The following is a 25,048-nucleotide window of genomic DNA, read 5'->3' on the forward strand; positions in this document are numbered from 1 at the left end:
CTAATCTTTTATCCTTTGACAATAGAGTATACGAGGCAGCTGACAATGATGAGAGTTACGATGTAGTTTATCTTGATTTTAGTAAGGCCTTCAATAAGGTACCTCACCAGAGACTATTAAATAAAGTCAGGGCTCATGGCATAGGAGGGAAGGTTTATGATTGGATTAGGGCGTGGATTAGCGACAGGAAACAGAGGGTTACCATTAATGGTAAAAAATCCGAATGGGGTAATGTTACCAGTGGGGCTCCATGAGTTTCAGTTTTAGGCCCGCTTTTATTCATTATCTACATCAATGACACAGACAATGGGATAACCAGTGACATAGGTAAATTTGCGAATGACACCAAAATTGATCGCACTATATTAGGACAGGGGAGGATGCTAGAGCACTGCAGGAGGATCTAAACAAACTGTCAGCTTGGTCGGAGAAATGGCAGATGAATTTTAACATCACCAAGCGTGCTAAATATAGGAACACGGAACCCAATACACGGGTATAGTTAATATAGCCTACAGATAAATGAGAAAGAGGGGAAAATGTCCTGAGGGGAAGATGTAAAATGTCCTGAGGGGAAGATGTAAAATGTCCTGAGGGGAAGATGTAAAATGTCCTGAGGGGAAGATGTAAAATGTCCTGAGGGGAAGATGTAAAATGTCCTGAGGGGAAGATGTAAAATGTCCTGAGGGGAAGATGTAAAATGTCCTGAGGGGAAGATGTAAAATGTCCTGAGGGGAAGATGTAAAATGTCCTGAGGGGAAGATGTCCAGCGCCCCCTCTTAGCGCCATCACTGTTGAATATCAAGGTGTTGGAGCTGCCTGTGTGTCCTGCGCCGAAGGGGAACGCCATGTAATGTGGTGGGACAAGACAGGACGGCATAACACACAAGATATTCGCAAACACCACCAGAGGACCGTTGCCAGATTGTCGTACTCAGCCTCTTGTATTTATCGATTACCAACCCAAAACTGTCCCCTCCACTCCAGTAACTGTCTTCATATATAGTTATCGCTGAAATGGTTAGTTATTGGTGTTTCTTGGCAATAATTATGAGTCAGAAGCCAGAAAATTAAATGCTCTGAGTACGATAAAATAGAAGGGAGGCGGGGAAGTGTCGCTCGAGGAGAAGGACGGGCGGCGTGGCGGTGGTCGTCCCAGCAGGCAGGTGGTGGCGACAGTAATTGGTAGAAAAGGAGTTAGATAGACTCTTTCGGGCCTGCAAGGAGAATAGTCGTGTGGTCACGAAATAGCGTCGTCTGCAAACCCGCTGGTGGTCACCTCCCCAGCAGACGGACCACGTGTGGCCCATCCCCAAGTCACTACCCGCGGGCAAATGGCAGGACCTCCAGCATCATTTGTGTTAAGTGATTACGCGAGATCGCTTGAGAATGCTGCGAAGCTAAGATACATCGAAAAAATCAGAGCTTTTGGAGGAGGAGACTGATAGACTGGCTGTCTAGCTGGCTGGCTGGCTGGCTGGTTTACTGGTGGGTTGATTGGCTTGCTGATTGGTAAGCTGACTGTCTGTCTAATTGACCAACTGGATGGCTGGCTGGTTGACTGGATGACTGACTGGGTGGTTGACTGACTGGCTGATTGGTTGGCTGGCTGGCTGGTTGACTGGCTGCTTGGTTGGTTGGCTGACTGTCTGGCTGGTCAGTTGACTGGCTGTCCCTCTGCCTGGCCGATCTCCTGTTGCTGACCAGTGATGCCCAGGTAAGCCCAGGTAGGCAGCACAGGCAGGCAAACAGGTGAGGGCAAGTGACGACAGGTGAGGGCAGGTGACGGCAAGTCACCTAACACTACGCACTCTTGGTCACCTCCCTGCGTACACTTATATACTCCACCCAGTACTGAGCCCTGTTCATCTATGCACTTTGCCTCCATTGAATTTCCTTTCCTATTTTCTTCCCCTACTTGAGCCCCGCCATGCGCGTTTTTTTTTTTTTTTTTATATACAACAAAGGAGACAGCTCAAGGGCACACAAAAAAGTAAAAAATAATAAAATAAAAAAAAGCCCGCAACTCAATGCTCACAAAAAGAATCTAAAGAGGTGGCCGAAAGAGAGGTCAATTTCTTGAGGAGAGGTGTCCAGATACCCTTCTCTTGAAAGAGTTCAAGTCGCAGGCAGGAGGAAATACAGAAGGAAGATTGTTCCAGAGTTTACCAGCGTGAGGGATGAAAGAGTGAAGATGCTGGTTAACTCTTGCATAAGGGGTTTGGACAGTATAGGGATGAGCATGAGTAGAAAATCGCGTGCAGCGGGGCCGCGGGAAGGGCGGAGACATGCAATTAGCAAGTTCAGAAGAGCAGTCAGCATGAAAATATCGATAGAAGACAGAAAGAGAGGCAACATGACGGCGGAAATTAAGAGGTAGAAGACTATCAGTAAGAGAAAGATCGAGAGCTAATGAGACGAAGAGCCTTAGACTCCACTCTGTCCAAGAGCGCTGTGTGAGTGGAGCCCCCCCACACGTGAGATGCATACTCCATACGAGGGCGGACAATGCCCCTGTATATGGATAACAACTGTGCGGGGGAGAAGAACTTGCGGAGACCAGCTTGTTTACCTCCGCCAGCTCATGTAAATACCGTTCCAGAGTAATCCCCTGTCACACAATAAGCTAGGGGACCCGGGGCAATACCTAAATGAGTGTTACCTCATGTAATAATCTGATATCAGTCTTGCCTGTAATATTTACCTCTGACAAAATGAGCACTGCAGAGTCGAGATGAAGCAGACGGCCGCCAGTTTTCCCTCCTCACAGCTGCTATCCACTTCCCCCGCTCTTCTGGATTCGCTGGAAATTTTTAAAATGACACAGCATCTCTCCCGTGTCGGTTAGAACATCCAACCGCAGAGCATACGTATCCCATGACGAACACACAGAGCACTTGAGCAGCCGCCACCAAGGTTTGCTTTGATAAGTGACCACCACCACTGACCACCAAGATGGCCGTGCAGGCCCGCGCTACCCCCACACCCCCACTGATGACGTCAGCTGCAAAACCTCTTATAGAGGTTTTGCAGCTGACGTCATCAGCCTCCTATGTTTGCCGATTTCCGACCCAAAATCTGCCTCCTCGACCCAACTGCCTTCATATATGATTATCGTTAAAATGGTTAGTTATTGGTGTTTCTTGGCAATAGCTATGATTCAGAAACCGGTAAATACGCGGCTCTGAGTTCGATAATCTGTCTCCGTTGGTCGTGCCTTCAGACATGGGGGCAGTAACACGTACCCACATTTCATAACACTTCCCTGGGGGTTGTGGGCATATCCTGGGATAGTTTTATGACCCTGATGGTAGTTTAACTCTTCTTCTGTAGTGTGGACATGAAACAACACTATAAGAATCTGGCTGATCTCTTCTGTGGCCATTGGAAATAGTGGAGGGGCAAGTTGACCCGGAATGGCTCTCAGGTCACAGGTGGGCTCAGGTCCAGCCACAGACCCCCCTATGCTAAAATTTCCCCCGATATAGAAAGTTTGGAAAGTTTCGTTTAGTCGGCGCAACATCTGTGGTCATATATGCCGGTCCCCCGATATACAAAACCCTGGCAGGTGAAGTGCAGAGTAAGACACATTATACTAAATCTCGTGCTGGTGTTCCTGGTTGAGGTCAACAAGAGATTAGCTAGAGTGGGTATTGTTGTGCTGGAAGCTTCCCCCGGCGACCATAGGCCTCTAGAAGGCTCCCGGAGAAGCGAGCAAAGGGGCGGGGAGCAAGGCGAGCCGTCCGCGCCCCACGGGGCGCGGCCAGGCGCCAGGCGGGAAGTGTTGCCAACTCGCATATATTTTTGCTACATGTTCTTGTATGATCTGAAATATACTGTAATATTCTAGACTGTACTGTTCTGGATATATATAGGAGAAGAGGGCGAGAGAGGGCCAGTCCCAGTCATAGTAAGCTAGTGGTAAGCGAAGAGTCAGAGTGAAGTGTACTACTAAGGAAGAACATTAAACTACAGAAGTTGTGCAAAGTGTTTACATATCTCCCTCCCACGGAGTCTCCTGACGGCGACACGGAACCCAAGTAACACGTCCGGCATAACACTGGTGTCAGGAGTGTAGCCATTTGTTTTTTCGCCATGGAGACTCGTTCCCAAGCTGCCCAGAGGGACGACATGTTGACTGAACTTTTGGAAGCCTTGAGACTACAGGGGGAGAAACAAGAAAGAGCACAGCAACAGCAAGAAAGAACACTCCAAGAACTCAAAGAACAACAAGAAAGAGCACACCAAGAACTCAAAGAACAACAAGAAAAAGCACACCAAGAACTCAAAGAACAACAAGAAAGAGCACAGCAACAACAAGAAGGAACACTCCAAGAACTCAAAGAACAACTAGAAGATCGCTTCACAGGATTACAGCTACAGCTAAAAGCAGTACAAGATGGAAGTGAGTCAGTGCGAAGAGAAATGACTGATGTGACCACGAACTTGGGACAACGCCTGATAGAAGTGGAGAAAGAACACACAAATCTTCAACAAGAGATGGAAGAAGAGAGGGAAGGAATTTTGAGTCAACAGTCCTTGCTGAGTGCTGCAAGCTTCTGGGTATCAAGAAGACCCGGACCACCCCACTGCACCCACAGTCAGATGGAATGGTGGAGAGGTTTAATTGGACGTTGGGCCAGGAGTTGGCCAAGCAGTGCAACAATGATCAGTCTTCATGGGATCAGAAGCTGCCTGCGCTTCTCATGGCCTACAGGTCTGCCGCCCACGAGACTACGGGGTATTCACCGGCAAAGCTGATGTTTGGACGTGAGCTGCGATTGCCGGTGGACCTACTGACAGGAAGGCCTCCTGAGGAAAGCCTTCCAAGGACGCCTCAGTTTGCCCGTCAACTAGAGGAACGGCTGGAAGAGGTGCACCATCAAGTCCGAGGTGCCTTGAAGTTCTCCGGGGAGGCCATGAAGCGCGGTTACAATATGAGGGCAAGCCACGTTGACTTCAAGGAAGGAGACCGAGTCTGGCTTTACAACCCGCAGAGGAAGAAAGGACAGTCTCCGAAGTTACAGAGCCCCTGGGAAGGCCCTTACACTGTGCTAGAACGCCTCTCCGACGTGACTTACCGAATCCGGAGAACGGAAAAGACCAAGCCGAAAGTTGTCCACGTCAACCGCCTATGGAGGTACCACGGTCCGGGAAACTACACCTGGAACAACTACAGCCACCCAGCAGCCGACGAAAACGCAAGGGACGTCCAGGACCGAGAGGAGGTCGACGACGACTTTCAGCCGAGGGAGATAACCTCCCGGCTTCGGCAGATGTTCCAGGGACACCCCAAGAAGCGGACGACGACGAGGCGCACCAGGAGATAGACGCGCAGGAGGCAACGAACAGAAGACAGAGACAACGCAGGCGTCCACAGCGATACGACGATTATTATGTTTTTGATTAATTCTCTTATGTTTGTACATAGTTAAGTGTGTGATCGGGACGATCACAATTAAGAGGGGGGGATAGTGTTGTGCTGGAAGCTTCCCCCGGCGACCATAGGCCTCTAGTAGGCTCCCGGAGAAGCGAGCAAAGGGGCGGGGAGCAAGGCGAGCCGTCCGCGCCCCACGGGGCGCGGCCAGGCGCCAGGCGGGAAGTGTTGCCAACTCGCATATATTTTTGCTACATGTTCTTGTATGATCTGAAATATACTGTAATATTCTAGACTGTACTGTTCTGGATATATATAGGAGAAGAGGGCGAGAGAGGGCCAGTCCCAGTCATAGTAAGCTAGTGGTAAGCGAAGAGTCAGAGTGAAGTGTACTACTAAGGAAGAACATTAAACTACAGAAGTTGTGCAAAGTGTTTACATATCTCCCTCCCACGGAGTCTCCTGACGGCGACACGGAACCCAAGTAACACGTCCGGCATAACAGTATTTAAGACCTCTTCTGTTTAGAACACTGATCAGCTCTGGATCACTGGCCCGGATCTGAATCTGATCTGGATTCGCTCTGGGTAAATAGACTAGACGGCCTCTGGAGGAAGAACTAACACCCTTACTCTAAACTGGAGGAACAGGTTTCAGAGGAAGAGTGAGGAGTGGGATCCGTGCTGTGGAGCAGAAGTAGAAACATTAGAACATTTTCTGCTGGACTGTGAAGAATATACAGAAATAAGACAAAACCAAAACTTTATACATTGATTGATTGATTGATTGATAGTTTATTGTTGCAAGTAAAACAACAAAGGAGAAGGGAGGAGCATGCCTATATACAGAACACAGAAAACCGAAGCAGAGACTACTTAATAGCCGATATACTAGTGTTTCGACCATTAATTCTGGAAGAAATTGAAGACAGAAAAAACTATATCACAACAATAAGGAGCAGAAGAAAAAAGAAAACTGAACAAACCTAAAAGACAACAACGCCAATCAACAATCAAGAATAAGACACAAGATATAAGTGGGAGCCGTTACAAAGGCAGATCAAAACAAAGCGCGCACACACACAATGGCGGGGCGGGGTGTGTGCATACCGCGGAGGAATGACGAGGACGTTCTACCGGCAGTCCTTGGCTCGGTCAACTGCATGCAGCAAGTCCTGGCAGATACAAGGAGGTAAGAAACTTGTCATCAGGAGTGTGTGTGACGCTCTCAAATGATTGCTCAGATGGAGAAATGGAAATTGGATGTATTAACGGCCCCTTAGCTCAATTCCTACCACACGAAGTACACCTCTTAGTATTTATCAAGGAAGGCAGAGCCAATATGTATTAGGTCCTGTACTTAGATACATCTCTTTTAATGTATTCCAAGGTGAACCTCAAGGCAATGGCACACAGTTTCCCAATAAGTGCATCACCAGGTGTCCTCCTGAGGCTTTGAAAAATATTGGTAAATCTTAGGAATAGCGGCTCCACCCCCTCCACCACCCCAGCCCCCCCTACCACCCAACACAAGCGTGGGGACCTGTGGGGAACTTTTTTTTGGGGGGGGAGAAGGCAAAATCACTGATAAATGGGCTTCCAAAATTTCCCTAGAAAAATCCCTAAATTAAGGAAAATTCCCTTGTCTCGTGAGTGATGATTTTTTCTCATTTTTCTCACTTACAGGGACTATTAAGAAACATGATCCCTGCAGCTACTGGGTTAAACATGTGGTGGGAAATAATCCATTACCTTGGGACACAGGTCCAGTGTGGCATCTGGGTTACTGCACTTACCTTCTCCAGGTTATCCCAGGTACATATCCACCAGCCCCAAAGTGAGGATGAACAGCTGGGTGGACTATGCTCTGACTACCCAGGTCGAGATTCAACCCTAGGTCTGTGGATTAGTTGCTGGGCGTGCCAATCACTTCACCACAAAAGCGCCACAATAAACACTTGCCTATGCCATGACGGGCTGGGGCCGAACACCATCCAGGCCCCACAAGCAAGCCTACCAGCGCTATAGGTATAGACATAAAAAAAGGCGCTGGAATAGATAGAGTAGATTGAATAAATATCTAGTTCACTATAAAACTCCTCAACCACCTTCATTGGTTCACTTTTCTTATACGTGGCTTTGCTGTTCAGTTTTCTTTTGGCATTCCTCTTTTTCTCAAACCAGGTTACCTCTCGATTGTTAGTACACCAGAACTCATCATGTTAACTTTCTCACACCCTCCTGCTTTTGCTTATTTTTAGTTTTTGTAAGTTCTACTGCGTGTTTTGTTTCTGTTTCTCCATTAGTATTTAGTTTAGTACAGTAAGTTTTCTGTTCAGTGTTTTTTTTCAAATTCTTTAGTGTCAAGATATTCTTCATTGTTAACCCGGTAGCAGCTGGGATCATATTTCTAAATGGTCCCTCCAAGCGAGAAAAATGAGAAAAAATCACCCCTCACACAAACCATTTCATAATATATATCAAAATATTTGTGATCAGATTGTGTATAATCTATTTTGGGGGGTAAATATCATGGCACAAATTTGGCCTGTCGCTGCTACTGGGTTGAGGACTCCATATTTGTTTTGGATGTAGACTGTGAATGTGAGCTCTCTGCTATACAAGTTCATTAAGTTTGTAAGTGACTTTTTTACCAAGTTACTTCTCTTTATTCTCAGGTTGATCTTCATTTTGCATTAACCATTTTGTGGCTGCCACCAGGATTTATATTGTTAAAGACTTGCATTGTTCACCAGTTTGTGAAGGATGTGAATCCTATCAGTTTGTGAGGATACAGTCAATATAATTTCTTAGCCCAGAAGATTTCTTTAAATTTTGTGAGTGTTTGCAATTTATTATTTTCCTAACATACCTCTTCAGAATTGATTATATATCTTTATACAATTTGTCAACAACATCACTATAGCAAGAGGTTTGGGCATAGCCTACACTTGAATTATCTTCAGTTTGTATTTTTCATTAGTATAATAGTTATTAATCCCATGTATTCTTATCAAAGAACTTGAGCAAGTTTTTTTCTAAACTTTTGTGTATTTACTATCATACTCTGTGTTCCCATATGCTACTTTCAGGCTTGCGTTGTGGCTCATAGTGTAGGAGTAATGGCGCCACGCCCAACACAGGGACGAGGAGGCTGGAAGGCGAGGAGTGTATTATTCTTGTCCTTGGTGGAGGTTGTGGGCGAATGATGCGTGAGTCAGTGTGGCGGGGTCCTCGCTGCCCTCCTCCAGGCGATGCCAACACCCTGAGAGCCTGCATGGGCGACTGTCCCTGCCACGCCATCATGCTACCCTGGGCGTAGATGCTGTGCCCCAGGCCCTTCAGTTCCCCAGCCTGGTGGCTGCTGGGCCTTGTCGGGGTGCTGAAAAATGAGGCAGTGAGCCTGGCAGTGGTCAGTGCCGCTGTGACAAGCCCTTCCCACCAGCCAACTGGCCCCCAGTGAAAGTTGCTGTGGCTGCCTGTGCCACATGCACCACCACTGCTGAGTAGAAGGAGGCGGTGACTGGTGCTCAGCTGTGTGCCCCAGCAGGCCAGTGAGCGTCACACTACAGTGATGACCCTGGGGCACAGGTGTGTCGCGGAGGTGTATTCTAGGCGGAGGAGGCACGGCGCAGGGAGTGTGCTGCGTGCCCCGGGGTAAGACACTTTCACACAACATGGCCAGACAAGGCAAAACACTCTCTTCTTGACATGTTCTGATTCAAGGAACAGGTCTGTGGATTTTTACATAATATTCAGAGCACACAGACCCTAGGCTCCAGACTAGATGGCTTGTCCCCTAAGTGAAATGTCATGAAATCTGACGGCCACCAAGGCTTTGCATTTATACCTTAGCGAATATTAAGGCGAAGGAATTGGCAGTCCAAGTCAAAATCTGGATGAGGAGTGTTAGATATCTGTGTCAAGTCATCTCTCCTTATTCCATATTTTATTCTTTTTTTATTTATTCCATGTAAGGCCATAAAGAAGTAGTAGTGTGTTCTTGTGGTTGATCTCTCTTCCCTTGCTTCCAGGAGCTGTGATGGCAGTGACGGGCTCAGCGAGGGACATGAGACGCCCTAGTGGAGGAGGACGAGGAGGAGGTGAAGGACGTGCTAGAGGTGGAGGCCTGGGCAAGGAGACAAGTGATATATGAAGGTGAGTCATGACAGCTTTTCTTCTTCTTCTTCTTGCCTCTGACTTCCTCTAATTCTACCCTAGCATCCCTCTACTCTAACCTCTCTACCTTTTATTTCTCTATCTATATCTTCGACGCCTTGCTCCCTCACCTGTTCTGGCACTCCCGCTCAGCACACTCAGTCCTGCTACTTCCAACTCTCTCGCTCCAGTACTCACTCACCCTATCGATCCACTTAACAGGTGATCTTTCCCTTATACCCCATCTCTCAATCCTTCCCTCATACACTCTCTTCACAAATTCATTCTCCCCATTCTCATCATGTGTCCAAACCATCTCAGCGCACCATGCTTCACCCACTCCACACTCCACTCCTTTCGCTGTCACACCCATACCAAACCACTCATACATGCTTTCATTACTTTCTCCATCCCATCCTGACACATCACATGCACCTCTTATATAACTCATTTCCTCTGCACATTTTTTTTTTTTTTTTTTTTTTTTTTTACAGCTAAGGAGACAGCTCAAGGGCGCAAAGAAAAAAAAAGAAAAAAAGGTCCGCTACTCACTGCTCCCGAACAGAGGTTAAAGGAGTGTCCAAAATCAGAGGTTAATTTCGGGAGGAGAGGTGTCCTGATACCCTCCTCTTGAAAGAGTTCAAGTCGTAGGCAGGAGGAAATACAGATGAAGGAAGATTGTTCCAGAGTTTACCAGCGTGAGGGATGAAAGTGAAGATGCTGGTTAACACTTGCATACGGGGTTTGGACAGTATAGCGAGGAGCATGAGAAGAAAGTCGAGTGCAGCGGGGCCAGGAGGGGGAGGCATGCAGTTAGCAAGTTCAGAAGAGCAGTCAGCGTGGAAATATCGATAGAAGATAGAAAGAGAGGCAACATTGCGGAATTTAAGAGGAGAAGACTATCAGTATGAGGAGGAGAGCTGATGAGACGAAGAGCCTTAGCCTCCACTCTGTCCAGAAGAGCTGTGTGGTGGAGCCCCCCACACATGAGATGCATACTCCATACGAGGCGGACAAGGCCCCTGTATATGGACAGCAACTGTGCAGGGGAGAAGAACTGGCGGAGACGGTACAGAACGCCCAGCCTCGAGGAAGCTGATTTAGTAAGAGATGAGATATGAAGTTTCCAGTTAAGATTTTGAGTTAAGGATAGACCGAGAATGTTTAGTGTTGAGGAAGGTGATAGCTGGGTGTTGTCAAAGAATAGGGGATAGTTGTTTGGAAGATTGTGTCGAGTGGATAGGTGGAGAAACTGTGTTTTTGAGGCGTTGAAGGACACCAGGTTCTTCTTGCCCCAATCGGAAATAATAGTAAGGTGCTGTGCTGCATTCCATGTCTCTGATGCATATGACAGAGTTGGCAGGATAATACTGTTCCTTATTCCTCTCTTTACCTCCATGCTCACACTTCTTCCTCTCATAACTCTCTCCAATGCACCCACCACCTGTCTGCCCTTCACTGCTCTTTCCCTCACCTCACCTTCCATGCTTTCATGCTTACATAAAACTGTTCTTAAATATTTAAACTCAAGTCACTTCCTCCTTTCTCTCCTTCCCTAATCTTATCCTACACTTCATTGTACCCTCTGGTCTAACTCTGTACGGCTTTGCAAAATCAATGACCTGCTCTCTCGCCCTCTCATATACCATGATTTTACTCTTTCCAGCATTTACTCTCAACTTTCTCCTTTTACACACCCTTTCAAACTCATCCACAATCCTCTGTAGCGTCCCCTCATTCTCTGCCAACAACACACACACACACACTCTCTCTCTCTCTGGTGTTAGTGTACTCTATCCTGCCCTGGTAAGGTTCTAATTTCGCCTCTACACCTGGTCCTCTGTCTGGTGTTAGTGTACTCTATCCTGCCCTGGTAAAGGTTCTAATTTCACTTCTCCACCTGGTCCTCTGTCTGGTGCTTGTGTACTCCATCCTGCTCCACCAAAGGTTCAAATTTCATCTCTCCACCTGGTTCTCTGTCTGGTGTTAGTGTACTCTATCCTGCTCTGGTAAGGTTCTAAGTTCACCTCTCCACCTGGTCCTCTGTCTGGTATTAGTGTACTCTATCCTGCCCTGGTAAGGTTCAAATTTCATCTCTCCACCTGGTCCTCTGTCTGGTGTTAGTGTACTCTATCCTGCCCTGGTAAGGTTCAAATTTCATCTCTCCACCTGGACCTCTGTCTGGTGTTAGTGTACTCCATCCTGCCCTGGTAAGGTTCAAATTTCATCTCTCCACCTGGACCTCTGTCTGGTGTTAGTGTACTCTATCCTGCCCTGGTAAGGTTCAAATTTCATCTCTCCACCTGGACCTCTGTCTGGTGTTAGTGTACTCTATCCTGCCCTGGTAAGGTTCAAATTTCATCTCTCCACCTGGACCTCTGTCTGGTGTTAGTGTACTCTATCCTGCCCTGGTAAGGTTCAAATTTCATCTCTCCACCTGGACCTCTGTCTGGTGTTAGTGTACTCTATCCTGCCCTGGTAAGGTTCAAATTTCATCTCTCCACCTGGTCCTCTGTCTGGTGTTAGTGTACTCCATCCTGCTCCACCAAAGGTTCAAATTTCATCTCTCCACCTGGATCTCTGTCTGGTGTTAGTGTACTCTTTCCTGCCCTGGTAAGGTTCAAATTTCACCTATCCAGCTGGTCCTCTGTCTGGTGTTAGTGTACTCTATCCTGCCCTGGTAAGGTTATAATTTCACCTCCACCTGGTCCTCTGTCTGGTGTTAGTGTACTCTATCCTGCCCTGGTAAGGTTATAATTTCACCTCCACCTGGTCCTCTGTCTGGTGCTTGTGTACTCCATCCTGCTCCAGCAATGGTTCAAATTTCATCTCTCCACCTGGATCTCTGTCTGGTGTTAGTGTACTCTTTCCTGCCCTGGTAAGGTTCTAATTTCACCTATCCAGCTGGTCCTCTGTCTGGTGTTAGTGTACTCTATCCTGCCCTGGTAAGGTTCTAATTTCATCTCTCCACCTGGATCTCTGTCTGGTGCTCGTGTACTCCATCCTGCTCCAGCAATGGTTCAAATTTCATCTCTCCACCTGGTTCTCTGTCTAGTGTTAGTGTACTCCATCCTGCTCCAGCAATGGTTCAAATTTCATCTCTCCACCTGGTTCTCTGTCTAGTGTTAGTGTACTCCATCCTGCTCCAGCAATGGTTCAAATTTCATCTCTCCACCTGGTTCTCTGTCTGGTTTTAGTGTACTCTATCCTGCCCTGGTAAGGTTCTAATTTCATCTCTCCACCTGGATCTCTGTCTGGTGTTAGTGTACTCTATCCTGCCCTGGTAAGGTTCTAATTTCATCTCTCCACCTGGATCTCTGTCTGGTGTTAGTGTACTCTATCCTGCCCTGGTAAGGTTCTAATTTCATCTCTCCACCTGGATCTCTGTCTAGTGTTAGTGTACTCTATCCTGCCCTGGTAAAGGTTCAAATTTCATCTCTCCACCTGGTTCTCTGTCTGGTGTTAGTGTAGTACATCCTTCCCCGGCAAAGGTTCAAATTTCCTCTCTCCACCTGGTTCTGGCGTGAGCTGTCCTACAGTTCCTGGGTTGCTTCTCTGTTAGTTTGGTTGTCCATCTGTTATCAGTTCAACACCTGATATGACCTCCCCAAGTCCATATGTTATTCCTAATAGTCATTTAAGATATTTTCAAATTTTGCCAGTCCTCTAATCTATGATGCTTGCTTCTTGTCTCTCCATTCCTGTGTGCACTTTTTGGTTTTCTCTAAACATTTTGTGACACGCCAAGTTTCTGAAGCATGTATAAAGGGGTTATTACACAGGGCAAATTTTCCGTGGATCTTCAGTCAAACCACGATTTCCGCAGTTTTCTGACGCGTCCAAGATCTTCCAAAGCTACTGTACATTTCACCGAAGGACGACGGTATTACTCACCATCAGCAGCAATAACAAGAAACAAATGAGAACCACGCCAGCGGAAATCGTGGTTTGACTGAAGATCCACCGTAAATCTGCCCAGTGTAATAGTCCCTTTAGTACACACTGATTGTACACACCTTTCTCCTTAAGGAAGGTGGCAGGCTGCTAGGCATAATACAAGTTTTAGCAAAAGCTCTTCATCACAGTTCTGTTCTCTGTCTAGGTTTGTAGTTTGTCCTGGGTCTCCTTCAGGATCATAATTTGATGTCCTGCCAACTTATTATTCTTTTCTCTTTATATATTCACCTTTCACATGCTGAAGCTCCTTGATGACTTTCTAGGTTGTCCTCTCACTGTCATCCTTATTGTTTTAATATTTGTAAGCAAGCCGTGAATAACTTTGGAGATAGTGTCACCTTCAATAGCTGACATCCCAGCATTTCCTGGCCAGCAGCCCACCAGACCAGACATAGCTATACAGACCCATGTGATTTGAAGAGTGAACCAAGAGGCTTATAATAAGAGATTGTGCTGAAAAAGTGTATTTACCCATATCTGGTATCTCCTGAGACACTCCCTCACACCACTTAATGTCTCCACAGGTCATCCACCCTGCATACCCAGGAATAGCAGATAGGAGAGTCTGAAGGAGACCAACCACTAGCTGTACCAAACAGAGGCAGGATTTGACTCCACCAAGGAGCAAATATAGTTGGGGACAGCACTCCACATGGAACAAGAATGACTGCACCATGTTCAAGGCCAGAGATTCTTAGTACCCTGAAGGAGGTACCACCCACCTGCATGGTCATGCTGACCAGGTCTGAGGTTGGACAATATGGTGCAGTCATTTTTGTTTCTTGTGGAGTGCTGCAGCCATTTACTCCTTAGCTAATCCTGCTATGCCCATTGACGAACAGCTGCCACCTGGCCTCCTATAAAGTGTCTTCACCCTTATGCAGACCTTTATGGAAAGTTTTATCTACCACAAGTGTAGACAGTCCTGGAGGGTGAGACACTGAAGAAAAGCTGCAAGTGTAGACAGTCCTGGAGGGTGAGACACTGAAGAAAAGCTGCAAGTGTAGACAGTCCTGGAGGGTGAGACACTGAAGAAAAGCTGCAAGTGTAGACAGTCCTGGAGGGTGAGACAGTGTTGTTTCAGTGGTTGCACATGTGTGGGGACACAGCTGCTGGTAGGTTGACAATACCTCAAAGTCTCTCTCCAAGTCAAATGAATTTTAAATTTATTGCCACCTGTGTGTTACAATACTTCAAAGAGTCTCCCTAAACAAATGCTCAATACTACATCAGGAAAAAATATTAAAAAAAAAAAGAAGAAAAGTTAGGAAGTCTGGGACTTTTAACTTTGGCTGCTTAGTACTAAAAACAATTAGCACACAAGTCTGACGAGAAAGTTTTGACAGGGGACGAGTCACTGGAGAGCTGCAGCAGAGGTCCAGGAAGGTGGGTCACTGGAGAGCTGCAGCAGAGGTCCAGGAAGGTGGGTCACTGGAGAGCTGCAGCAGAGGTCCAGGAAGGTGGGTCACTGGAGAGCTGCAGCAGAGGTCCAGGAAGGTGATGACGAAGGTGGTGTCCAGCATGTACCAAGGCAGCATCTGAAGAGGGAAGGAAGAACAGCATGAGACAAATGAAAGGCGGGTAGGCGGTGGCCGAACTGGTAGCGTACTGGGCTCACATTCACCGCGTGATGGACGACGCGGGTTCGAATCCCCACGCTACCACTCTGATTTTTCAGTCACCGCCGAGTGGCTTAAAACTACCCACATGCTGTCCTGAAGACCACCCATCAACCCGGACTCTAGAGGAAGCCGTCCAAGCGAATCAAGAAAGAGCTCCCCGGGGGCAGCATGAGCCAATGCAAGATGGCGCCACTATAAACACTCGCCTGCGCCAGAACAGGCTGGGCCGACCATCAGGCCCCACCTGGAAGAAGCCTTCGGCCGACCATCAGGCCCCACCTGGAAGAAGCCTTCGGCCGACCATCAGGCCCCACCTGGAAGAAGCCTTCGGCCGACCATCAGGCCCCACCTGGAAGAAGCCTTCGGCCGACCATCAGGCCCCACCTGGAAGAAGCCTTCGGCCGACCATCAGGCCCCACCTGGAAGAAGCCTTCGGCCGACCATCAGGCCCCACCAGGAAGATGCCTACCGGCGCAACAGGCAAACTACTTAAAAAAAAATATGAACACCCAACCACATCATAACAAGAAGATGTCAAAGCAGTGATGTCTAGAACTAGAGAGGCATTAAAGGTTGCAAAAAGAATATCTATGAACAAATTTCCTTCAGCTGTCCACTCCTGCAATACAGTCATGCCATCACACCTCACGGTACACTAAGGGCTGTATTACCGTACTAAACATTTCACTGCCCAAGTTCACTTATTTGAGGAGGCTTTCATAGGAGTTTGGGGCATTTCCAGTACTAGTTTTATGACCCTGGTGTTAGTCTGACCTTTCTTCTGTACCATGAACCTAAAGAAACCCTCATTAGAACCTGACTGATCCCCTCTTTGACCTTTAGAAATAGCTGATGTGAGAAACAAGAGTATCTACCTAATCGTCTCCGGAGAAACTGCACTAGTATATCAAATGGACTGATAAAGATGATACATAATCTGATCATAAATGTTTTGATATATATTATGAAATTGTTTGTGTGAGATGATTTTTTCTAATTTTTCTCGCTTGGAGGGACCATCGAGAAACATGATCCCTGCTGCTACCAGGTTAATCTTCCTTTACTGTCCTCTAATCAGGTCTTTATTTGCTTAATCTGTTACATCACCCTTTTGTAACCTAAACAGTTCTTAGCCAATCCTCTCCTGTCCCCAATCTTATTATGTTACATCATTCCAATCTTATTTCCTCTGCAGTCACTTTATGCATCAATACCCTCAAGTAGCATCATTGCAAGACCACAACTATACTAATGAAGTCTTCTGGAATGACCCAAGTTCTAGTGTAGTCAGACCACACAGGTGATTGGAACGGCAAGATTTAAACAGTTCATCCTCAGACCTTCAAGTGTGTATTAGGGGTAATGTATTAGAGATTTGACAGATACCACAATACTTAGATTTCCTTGATTGACATGAACTCTTCCTTTAAGTGAATCATGTTATCTTAGTAGGAAAGGAAACTAAGGCATGGCATAGTAAATGACTCTCTTAAATAAAGCATTATAGACATCTGTATATCATTCCCTTTGAGAAACATTACATGGACCATTGAATACTGAAGACTACGGAAGAAAAAGTTGTCCATGACCATTATATTTCCCTGCATCAACCTGGTAGCAGCGATGGGCTAAATCTGTGGCTTTACCGTGAGGCAGCGACGGGCCAAATTTGTGCCGTGATATAACCCCCCCAAAAAGAGGATACATAATCTGATCACAAATGCTTTGATATGTATTATGAAATGGTTTGTGCGAGGGGTGATTTTTACTAATTTTTCTCGCTTAGAGGAATCATTAAGAAACATCCCCGCTGCTACCGGGTTAAGTGATCAAATCTACCAATCAAGCCCTGTCAGTTCACCCTGGTCCCCCTAATATTGGTTCCTTACTGCCAGAGAGTTGGATCTAGCAGATAATCTAATCTTTTGAGTGGTGGCTGCTCACTGGCAGGCATAAACAGTTCTTGCAGATCATAACTAATCGGTCGAATTATCAAAACTCATTTTCAACCCTATTTGAGTTTTTCCTGTTTAAGAATCTCCCTTTGTTTACTTCCTGCTAAATGATGAAGGCCCATTTGGGCCATTTCTAACTAATCTTGCCCCTGGAGAGTCTGATATCCCTTTAACCAACGATAAAAAAATAAACTTTTTCATGGGTTGTTCCTAAATGTCCATCCCTAGTTGACATTAACTTATCAATCAATCCATCAGTATTAGTCTCCAGGCCACGGCACGAACTACTGACATAAACAGTAAGTAATGAACTACGACATCACTATCAGGAGGAGAATGCACGAACACTTAATTGATGCTATCCAGAAATAATGACACTTCCAGGAGCAATTAACAAAACATTACCCGCACTTAGGTTCACAGAAGCAGCGACTTGATACCCTAAATAGAAAATAAAAGCTACATTAAGGGCAATACGATACAAAAGTTAGAAAGTTTCGTTTAGTCGGCGCAGCAATACGACCGATTAATCCTAAATAGAAAATAAAACAAGCTACATTAAGGGCAATACGATATAAAAGTTGGAAAGTTTCGTTTAGTCGGCGCAGCAATACGATACAACGATTAATACGACCCAATACTTGACTAATACGAACGAAGCAATTATCCGCAGCTTCGTTCAAAACAGACTCTTGACGCCTTTACTAGAGAATGAAGTAAATAACGTGAATAATAACACAAAGTACCCAAACACCAACTATTTACACGAACCAGCTCTTAAAAGTTAAATTATTTAAACAAAGTGGTAACCCGCAACTCCATTAAAGCATCAGACACGAGAATAAAAAAATCACACGAAACAATAGTTATTACGGATTAAGTGCGTGGGTTCAAACAACGTTGCGAGATTGTCGTACTCAGCCGCTTATACCGTCCGATTTCCGACCCCAAAACTGTCTCGTGGACCCCAATAAGGAGATTCACTTATGATTATCGTTAAAATAGGTAATTCCTGAGGTTTCTTGGCAATAGTTATGCGTCAGAAACCGGTAAATACTATGCTTTGAGTACGACAATCTGGCAACGGTGGGCTCAAAGCAGCGTTGTCAAATTGTCGTACTCATCGCATTGCACTTTCGTAGTTTCTAACCAATAACGAATGCAAACAAACAAACATCAATAAATAGGAGCTTTAACGCAAACTTCAATTTTCTATCGTTATTTGTCTAGGTACGAGAGTTAGAGCTGAAAAGTAATAAAGACTGGTGAATACGATAATCTGGCTAACACAACGAGACAAATTGACGTACTATATAAGAGATAAGTTACATAATACGACACATTACCAGGAAGTAGAGAAGGGCAGGACCAGCAACACCTCAACAACGACTCTGCAAACGTGACCTCCACTCCACTTCGCTGTCAAAAGGAGAATGATTGACCTCTGTCCCTTCCAACCCAGACGCTGCCTCCCCCTTCACTCCCAGCCAATCACCTTCCTCCACACACACACACACACACACACGCACGGATACACGCCTTCCCTTCCTCCCTCGCCTACATGACCATCGAATTAAGTGATTGTTCAAGGATTCATTCAGAGGTTTCAGTATCTCAGTGTACCGAAGCAGGGATTGAAATCGAGTCCACGTCTCTCTCTCTCTCTCTCTCTCTGAACCTTCCCTTTCCTCTCTACCCCTCCCTCCCCTTCCCTTCCTTCCCCTTCCCTCCCCCTTCCACTTTCCTTTCTCCTTCTCCCTTCCCCATTTCACCCTTCCACTTCCTTTCTTCCCCTTCCAGCGTTCTTTTCTTCCACTCCCATCCCACTCCCTCTTCCACCTCTCCCTCTCCTTTCTTCCCCTTTCCACCATTCGAACCTTCCCTGTCTCCCTCCTCCCCTTCCCCTTCCTCTCATCACTCTTCACTTTCCTTTCTTCCCCTCCCTACCCCCTTCCAGTCTTCCTTTCCTTCCTTCCTCTTCCCTTCCTTCTCCTTTCTTTCCTTCCAGTCTTCCTTTCCTTCCTTCCTCTTCCAATCAGACAGCGACGCTACCGTTCTCCAGGATGAGCTTGACAGACTATATGATTGGGCGGGGAAGTGGCAGATAGAATTCAATGTCGGGAAGTGTAGCATTCTGAGTGCAGGTAGGAATAACCCCTCACACAATTACTCCTTAAATGACACTCCTCTAAGCAGGTCTGGGCGTGAGAAAGACTTAGGAGTCCTAGTGAGCGCTGACCTCCGTCCTAGGGCTCAATCCATTCAGGCTAAAAATCGGGCAGAACGAGTACTTGGTTTCATCTCAAGGAGCGTAAGCAATAGGAGCGCTGAAGTCATCCTCAAACTTTACTTAGCACTAGTTCGACCTCATCTCGATTATGCAGTTCAGTTCTGGTCCCCCTACTATAGAATGGATATCAAGGTGTTAGAATCTGTACAGAGGAGGATGACAAAGATGATTCAGGGGGTGAGAAACTTGCCTTATGAAGACAGGCTGAGGCATTTAACTCTACACTCTCTAGAAAGGCGAAGGTTGCGAGGAGACTTGATCGAAGTTTATAAATGGATGAAGGGATTTAATAAAGGGGATGTCAATATGATTTTGGTAGTAAAAGAGCCAGGTAGGACGCGTAGCAATGGTTTTAAGTTAGACAAATTCAGATTCAACAAAGACATAGGCAAGAATTGGTTCACCAATAGAGTGGTGGATGAATGGAGCAGGCTTGGGAGCCATGTTGTGGGTGCCAATACCATAGATACATTCAAGAAGAGGTTAGATAAAGCCATGGATGGTGAGGTAAGGTGGGGTTGAGTGTACAGGAGCTGCCTTGTATAGGCCAACCTGCCTCTTGCAGACTTCTTATGTTCTTATGTTCTTATTCCTTCTCCTTCACTTCGTTCCCCTTTCCTACCTTCCCTTCCCTTTCTCCCTCTCCTTCCCCTCCCCCCCTTATCAACCCTTCCTTCCTTTCCCTTCCCTTCCCCTCTCCCTCTTCCTTCTTCCAACTTTCCCATTCCTTTCTACCCCTCCCTCCCCCCTTTCTCACCTTCCTCTCCCTTTCCTTTCTACCCCTCCCTCCCCCCTTTCTCACCTTCCTCTCCCTTTCCTTTCTACCCCTCCCTCCCCCATCCCAACCTTTCCTTCCTTTCTTACAGAACGTTTGAGAGAAGAGTTCAGCCTCAGAGACAGATGTAACGGCAGTGCTGCCGGAGAGGAGGAAAAGATGAAGAAATAAAATTGGAGGAGATATTTTTGGCTAGGTGCCAGAAGTCTCTGGAAGAATTAGAGAAAGCAAGGTTGTGGCATTTTCTATTGATGAAAGTATTTTTGGTGAGTCGAAGAACAGATTTGGCACGATTCCGGGCGGAAATGTAAAGATCATGATTAGCAGGAGTGCGAAGGCTCTGGTACCTTTTGTGAGCTGCCTCTCTATCTTTGACAGCACGAGAACAAGCGTGATTAAACCAAGGCTTTTTAGCATGAGGAGTAGAGAAAGTACGTGGAATGTGTGGCTCCATTCCAGAGACAATCAATCACCTCTGTGATGCGCTGGGCACACACAGAGGGGTCTCTCTCCTGGAAGCAGTAGTCATTCCACGGGAAATCGGAAAAGTACATCCTCAGGTCGTCCCACCGAGCTGAAGCAAAATGCCAGAAGCACCGCCTCTTCGGTGGGTCCAGAGGCTGTACAGGAGCGATAGGACAGGATAAAGAAGTTGAGTGTGAATAGAGTGAATCCTTCCTTGCGCAACCCTCATCCTCGATGCACACGATCTACTTTCCCCTACGACTCACCTCAGACAGGGAGGCAGGCAGGGCTGAGGCGGCGGGCGTCACAGGCACGGTGGAGGCACTTGAGTCACGGCCAATCGATGCGTGACAGACCACCTGAGCGAGGCGGTGACGGCGCTCACTCCCTGTCGCTCCGCCGCCGCGTGCCCCGCCTCGCCCCGCCTCATCCTGCCGCTGCTCCACACGCTCGCTGGCGGCGCCGAGGTGAGTTGCATCACCTGACCAACTTCCTCTGACTCGCCCCTTTGTCAGCCTGGAGGCGCACAGCAATAAGAGAAAGCCTTGCTGTAATGTAAGATAAAACACAAGTAGAGGAAGTGGTCACTTTGCATCGTAATAGCCGTTAACTTCCTCTCCACACTCATTAAAACATCTAACATACGAATATTTCTGTGGGTGGTTATTTCATTCATCACGATTGTCTTTGTGTTTGCAGAAAGTAAATATTTGCATTTCGATAATTATTGTCTTTGAAATAGGAGGGAAAAATAAGATGATTCTTTGGTACATAAAATATTTTCTTATTTCCACATTACACAGCAGGTTCAATTGGAATTATTTGACAAGTTTCCCTTTTCTCTGTACCTCCGTACTGGAACTTATGGAACAAACTAGAGAGCAGCCATCTTGGATCAGATTAAATCTACCGTAATGGCACCCTGAGGCGGCTTCGGGGCTGTCCCTGATGGGCGAGCTCAGAGCCAGACTGGATTGTACTGGCCTGGCCTCCTGGCGTCCCGTAACCCTTGGAACAGGCTGCGTCACACGCCGAGGTCTGTCCCTCGCCCGGGTTATCCTTGATCCCACCTGACTAATGGCGGGGCGGGGGCCACGTCTGTCCAGTCCTGGCAGTCATAAGAGCAGGGTCAGTGTGGCGACAGTTGCGTCCAGCACAGGAGCCACGCGCTGGATTCACGGACGTCCAAGTCTGGCACGTCCATGAGAAGGTGCGCCACGGTCTTTTCCGGCAGAGGTTTGAGAACTGAATTCTTTCCGATACATTAAGAGTCTGCTGGTGACGGCGACCGTTCTGATCCCGCTGAGGACTGAACAGCTGCAGCTGACCTCATCGAGCGACAGGTAGGTCACGCACCGCCCACTGGCACCACCATGCCCCTAGGGTCAGGTGCAGCCAAATGGTCGAGGGGGTAAAGTCTAGTTTGCTTCTAATCTACGTTTTAACGTAAAACATTAGCTGCTACACATGCATGACTAATGTTTGTATACGCAGGAAGGCATTGTAACAGTGGCCCTCGCGGGTCGGCCCCACCGTTGAATGAATCACATTCAAATGCTTGAAAAAATGTTTGTAATACAGACTGTTCAGGATCAAGTTAAGGATTCATTCTTACACCTTCACTCTCCTACATGTCATATATCTCTCTCTCTCTCTCTCTCTCTCTCTCTCTCTCTCTCTCTCTCTCTCTCTCTCTCTCTCTCTCTCTCTCTCTCTCTCTCTCTCTCTCTCTCTCAAGCACACACACATCTTTTCACTATTATGTACCGAAGCAATTACTTTGATGCGTCTTGTTGACTGACCTTAAAATATCGATCCATTAACAAGCACCACCTCCACCCCCCCCAACGTCCTCCCTTCCCCTCACACCACCACCACCACCACCACCACTACCACCACTCAGTCCTTCCTACGATAACCATCACCACGACCACCACCACCACCTGCTGTCCCCAAACAAACGTTCATCACCGCCAACCAGCTGATACCGCCTTAACACCAAGTCCACTGTAACCTAACCTGTGATTCATGTAGTTCAAGCATCACTAAAATCAGGTTCAGTGTGCGTTCTTACAGTTGGTGCGTACGCTGAGGGCCAGTTTTGCGTACTCTGAGGGCCAGTTTTGCGTACTCTGAGGGCCACTTCTGCGTACTCTGAGGGCTAGTTTTACAGTAGAATCCAACAAGTTTGTAAGCTCCTTAACCAAACACAGAATACTACGAAAACTCCTTGAATAGTGTTTGGCATTGATATAAAAAGAGGGAAACTTCAGAAAACCACACTAGAAACCTCTCTAGTATTTGGTATTGAGTAGAAATAACGGATCATTGTGGAGAATATAGTTTGTTTTGGGCGCCTACAATGACTGTGTTGGACTGCCGATCTGGCCCTGAGTGTTTGTGTTTGAAAATGATACAATTCCCCAACACCATCCCCGCCAGTCTCACTCATCCTTCCAACAAGTCTCATTACCCCCGCCATGGACAGCAACGTCGCCAGATTGTCGTACTCATCCTCTTAAACTTACCGACTTCCGACCCCAAAACTATCTCCTGGACCCCAATAAAGAGATTCACTTATAATCAACGTTAAAATAGTTAATTCCTGATGTTTCTTGGCAATAGTTAGGCGTCAGAAACCGGTAAATGCTATGCTCTGAGTACGATAATCTGGCAACAGTGATGGACAGCCCGTATTCTGACGCTTTCGGCTCACAATTAATAAATACCTTCTTTCCAAGGCCTCAAAGGATATTAGTCGGGTTCTCAGGTGTGTTCCTCACGTCCATGATGCAGAAGCCTTGTCCACCTATCACCAGGCTCACAAAACTACCCGTGGAAATACTAACAACCACTAGGAAAGCCTTATCGAGTGAGGGAGTGTACTGTGTGAGCCCCGGAATGATTGAGAATATTGGACCAGGTTTTGTTCATGAAGCGTGAGATGATGATAAGATGGACACGAGTATAATAACATGGAAGAAAATAAGAAAAAAAATCAAAAGAAAATAAGATGGAAATGAAAAGAAGAAAATAAAATGGAAATGAAGAAAATAGATGGAAATGAAAAGAAGAAAAGAAGAGGAAAAAATAAGAAAATAAGATGGAAATGAAAAGAAGAAAATAAAATGGAAATGAAGAAAATAAGATGGAAATGAAAAAGAAGAAAATAAGATGGAAATGAAGAAGAAAATAAGAGGAAAAAAGAAAATAAGAGGAAAAAAATAAGAAAAGATGGAAACGAGGTGTGTGTGTGTGTGTGTGTGTGTGTGTGTGTGTGTGTGTGTGTGTGTGTGTGTGTGTGAGAGAGAGATTTACATAGATTTACATAGATTTACATAGAAAATCAGACCACACAGACCCCATGGTCCAGACTTGGTGGTCTGTCCTTAAACCTAAGTGATTTTACATTAATCAGAAGACTCCAAAACGTTGCATTTCTACTCTAGTTGATATTAAGTTGAAGGAAGTGACGGTCGAGCTTATTTTTGAAGGAGTCAATCGTGTTACACTGGACCACTGATGGTGGAAGCTTATTCCATTCTCGCACTACAACGTTGGTGAAGAAAAATTTGGTGCAATCTGAATTTACTTGTCTACATCTGAGTTTTACGCCATTGTTCCTCGTGCGCAGACTGTCATCGATCATAAACAATGTTGATCTGTCTACATTCGTGAAACCATTAAGTATTTTAAAACATTCGATCAATTTTCCTCGGAGGCGACGTTTCAAGAGAGAACATGTTAAGGATAAGCCTTTCTTCGTAGGATTTGTTGCGCAAGGAAGGGATCATTTTCGTTGCCCGACGCTGAACACCTTCTAATTTAGCAATATCCTTTGCATGGTGGGGGGACCAAAACTGTACCGCATATTCCAAGTGGGGTCTGACTAAACTGTTGTAGAGCAGGAGTATTACATCTTTATTCTTGAATACAAAGTTTCTTTTAATGAAGCCCAACATTCTGTTCGCTTTATTTGCTGCATCGATGCATTGCTGTTAGAATTTGAGGTTTGACGCGATTTTGTACCCCAAGTCTTTGACGCATTGAACGCTTTTGACTTTAACGCCTCGCATTTCGTATTCTAACTTCCTAGTCCTCGTTCCAACCGGAAGGACCTGGAACGTGTCTACGGTAAAGGGCATCTCCATCTATCCGACCAAGCTGAAATTTTGTGCAAATCCTCTTGGAGGCTTTGCCTGTCTTCGTCAGTGAGAACCGAGTTACCAATCTTTGTGTCGTCTGCAAATTTACTAATGCGGTTATTGAGTCCAACATCCACGTCGTTGATGTAAATAATGAAGAGCACTGGGCCAAGGACCGAGCCCTGAGTGACGACACTAGTGACAGGAGCCCACTATGAGTTAAATCCGTCAATCACTACTCTTTGTTGTCTGTTGCTCAACCAATTCGCGATCCATTGGTTTACTTGACCGTCAATACCTATTTG

General features: G+C 46.3%; 1 protein-coding gene and 1 long non-coding RNA gene across 5 annotated transcripts; one reads left to right on the forward strand and one right to left on the reverse strand.

Moving 5' to 3' along the window:
- Nucleotides 1-6,432: 6,432 nt before the first annotated feature.
- Nucleotides 6,433-14,135, forward strand: LOC126986701 (uncharacterized). Of its 4 annotated transcripts, none has more exons than XR_007739904.1 (5): nt 6,434-6,568; nt 7,063-7,404; nt 8,469-9,033; nt 9,411-9,534; nt 14,016-14,135. It is a non-coding gene; the product is annotated as an uncharacterized LOC126986701 (long non-coding RNA). The 4 variants fall into 4 exon arrangements; XR_007739905.1 differs by having other exon boundaries at nt 6,435-6,568; nt 7,063-7,191; XR_007739906.1 differs by having other exon boundaries at nt 6,442-6,568; nt 7,182-7,404.
- A 436-nt stretch (nt 14,136-14,571) lies between these two features.
- LOC126986558 (uncharacterized) lies at nt 14,572-21,973 on the reverse strand. Its single transcript, XM_050842825.1, has 5 exons — nt 21,955-21,973; nt 21,447-21,706; nt 20,865-21,146; nt 14,887-15,029; nt 14,572-14,848 (listed from the first exon to the last, which is right to left on the reverse strand). Exons 1-5 carry the CDS (start codon nt 21,971-21,973, stop codon nt 14,794-14,796), a joined length of 759 nt encoding a protein of 252 aa, XP_050698782.1. The 3' UTR covers nt 14,572-14,793.
- Nucleotides 21,974-25,048: the final 3,075 nt, after the last annotated feature.

The sequence above is a fragment of the Eriocheir sinensis genome, chromosome 62 (genome assembly GCF_024679095.1).
Source record: "Eriocheir sinensis breed Jianghai 21 chromosome 62, ASM2467909v1, whole genome shotgun sequence".
NCBI lineage: Eukaryota > Metazoa > Arthropoda > Malacostraca > Decapoda > Varunidae > Eriocheir > Eriocheir sinensis.

Bases quoted from the DNA above. Each gene is read 5' to 3' on its own strand.
- LOC126986558 (XM_050842825.1), bottom strand. The intron at 21,147-21,446 runs GTACAGAGAAAA...CTTACATTACAG, and splicing joins CCATAAGTTCCAGTACGGAG to CAAGGCTTTCTCTTATTGCT. The intron at 15,030-20,864 runs GTGAGTCGTAGG...TTCCCTCTTCAG, and splicing joins TGCCTGCCTCCCTGTCTGAG to ATGCTGCCTTGGTACATGCT.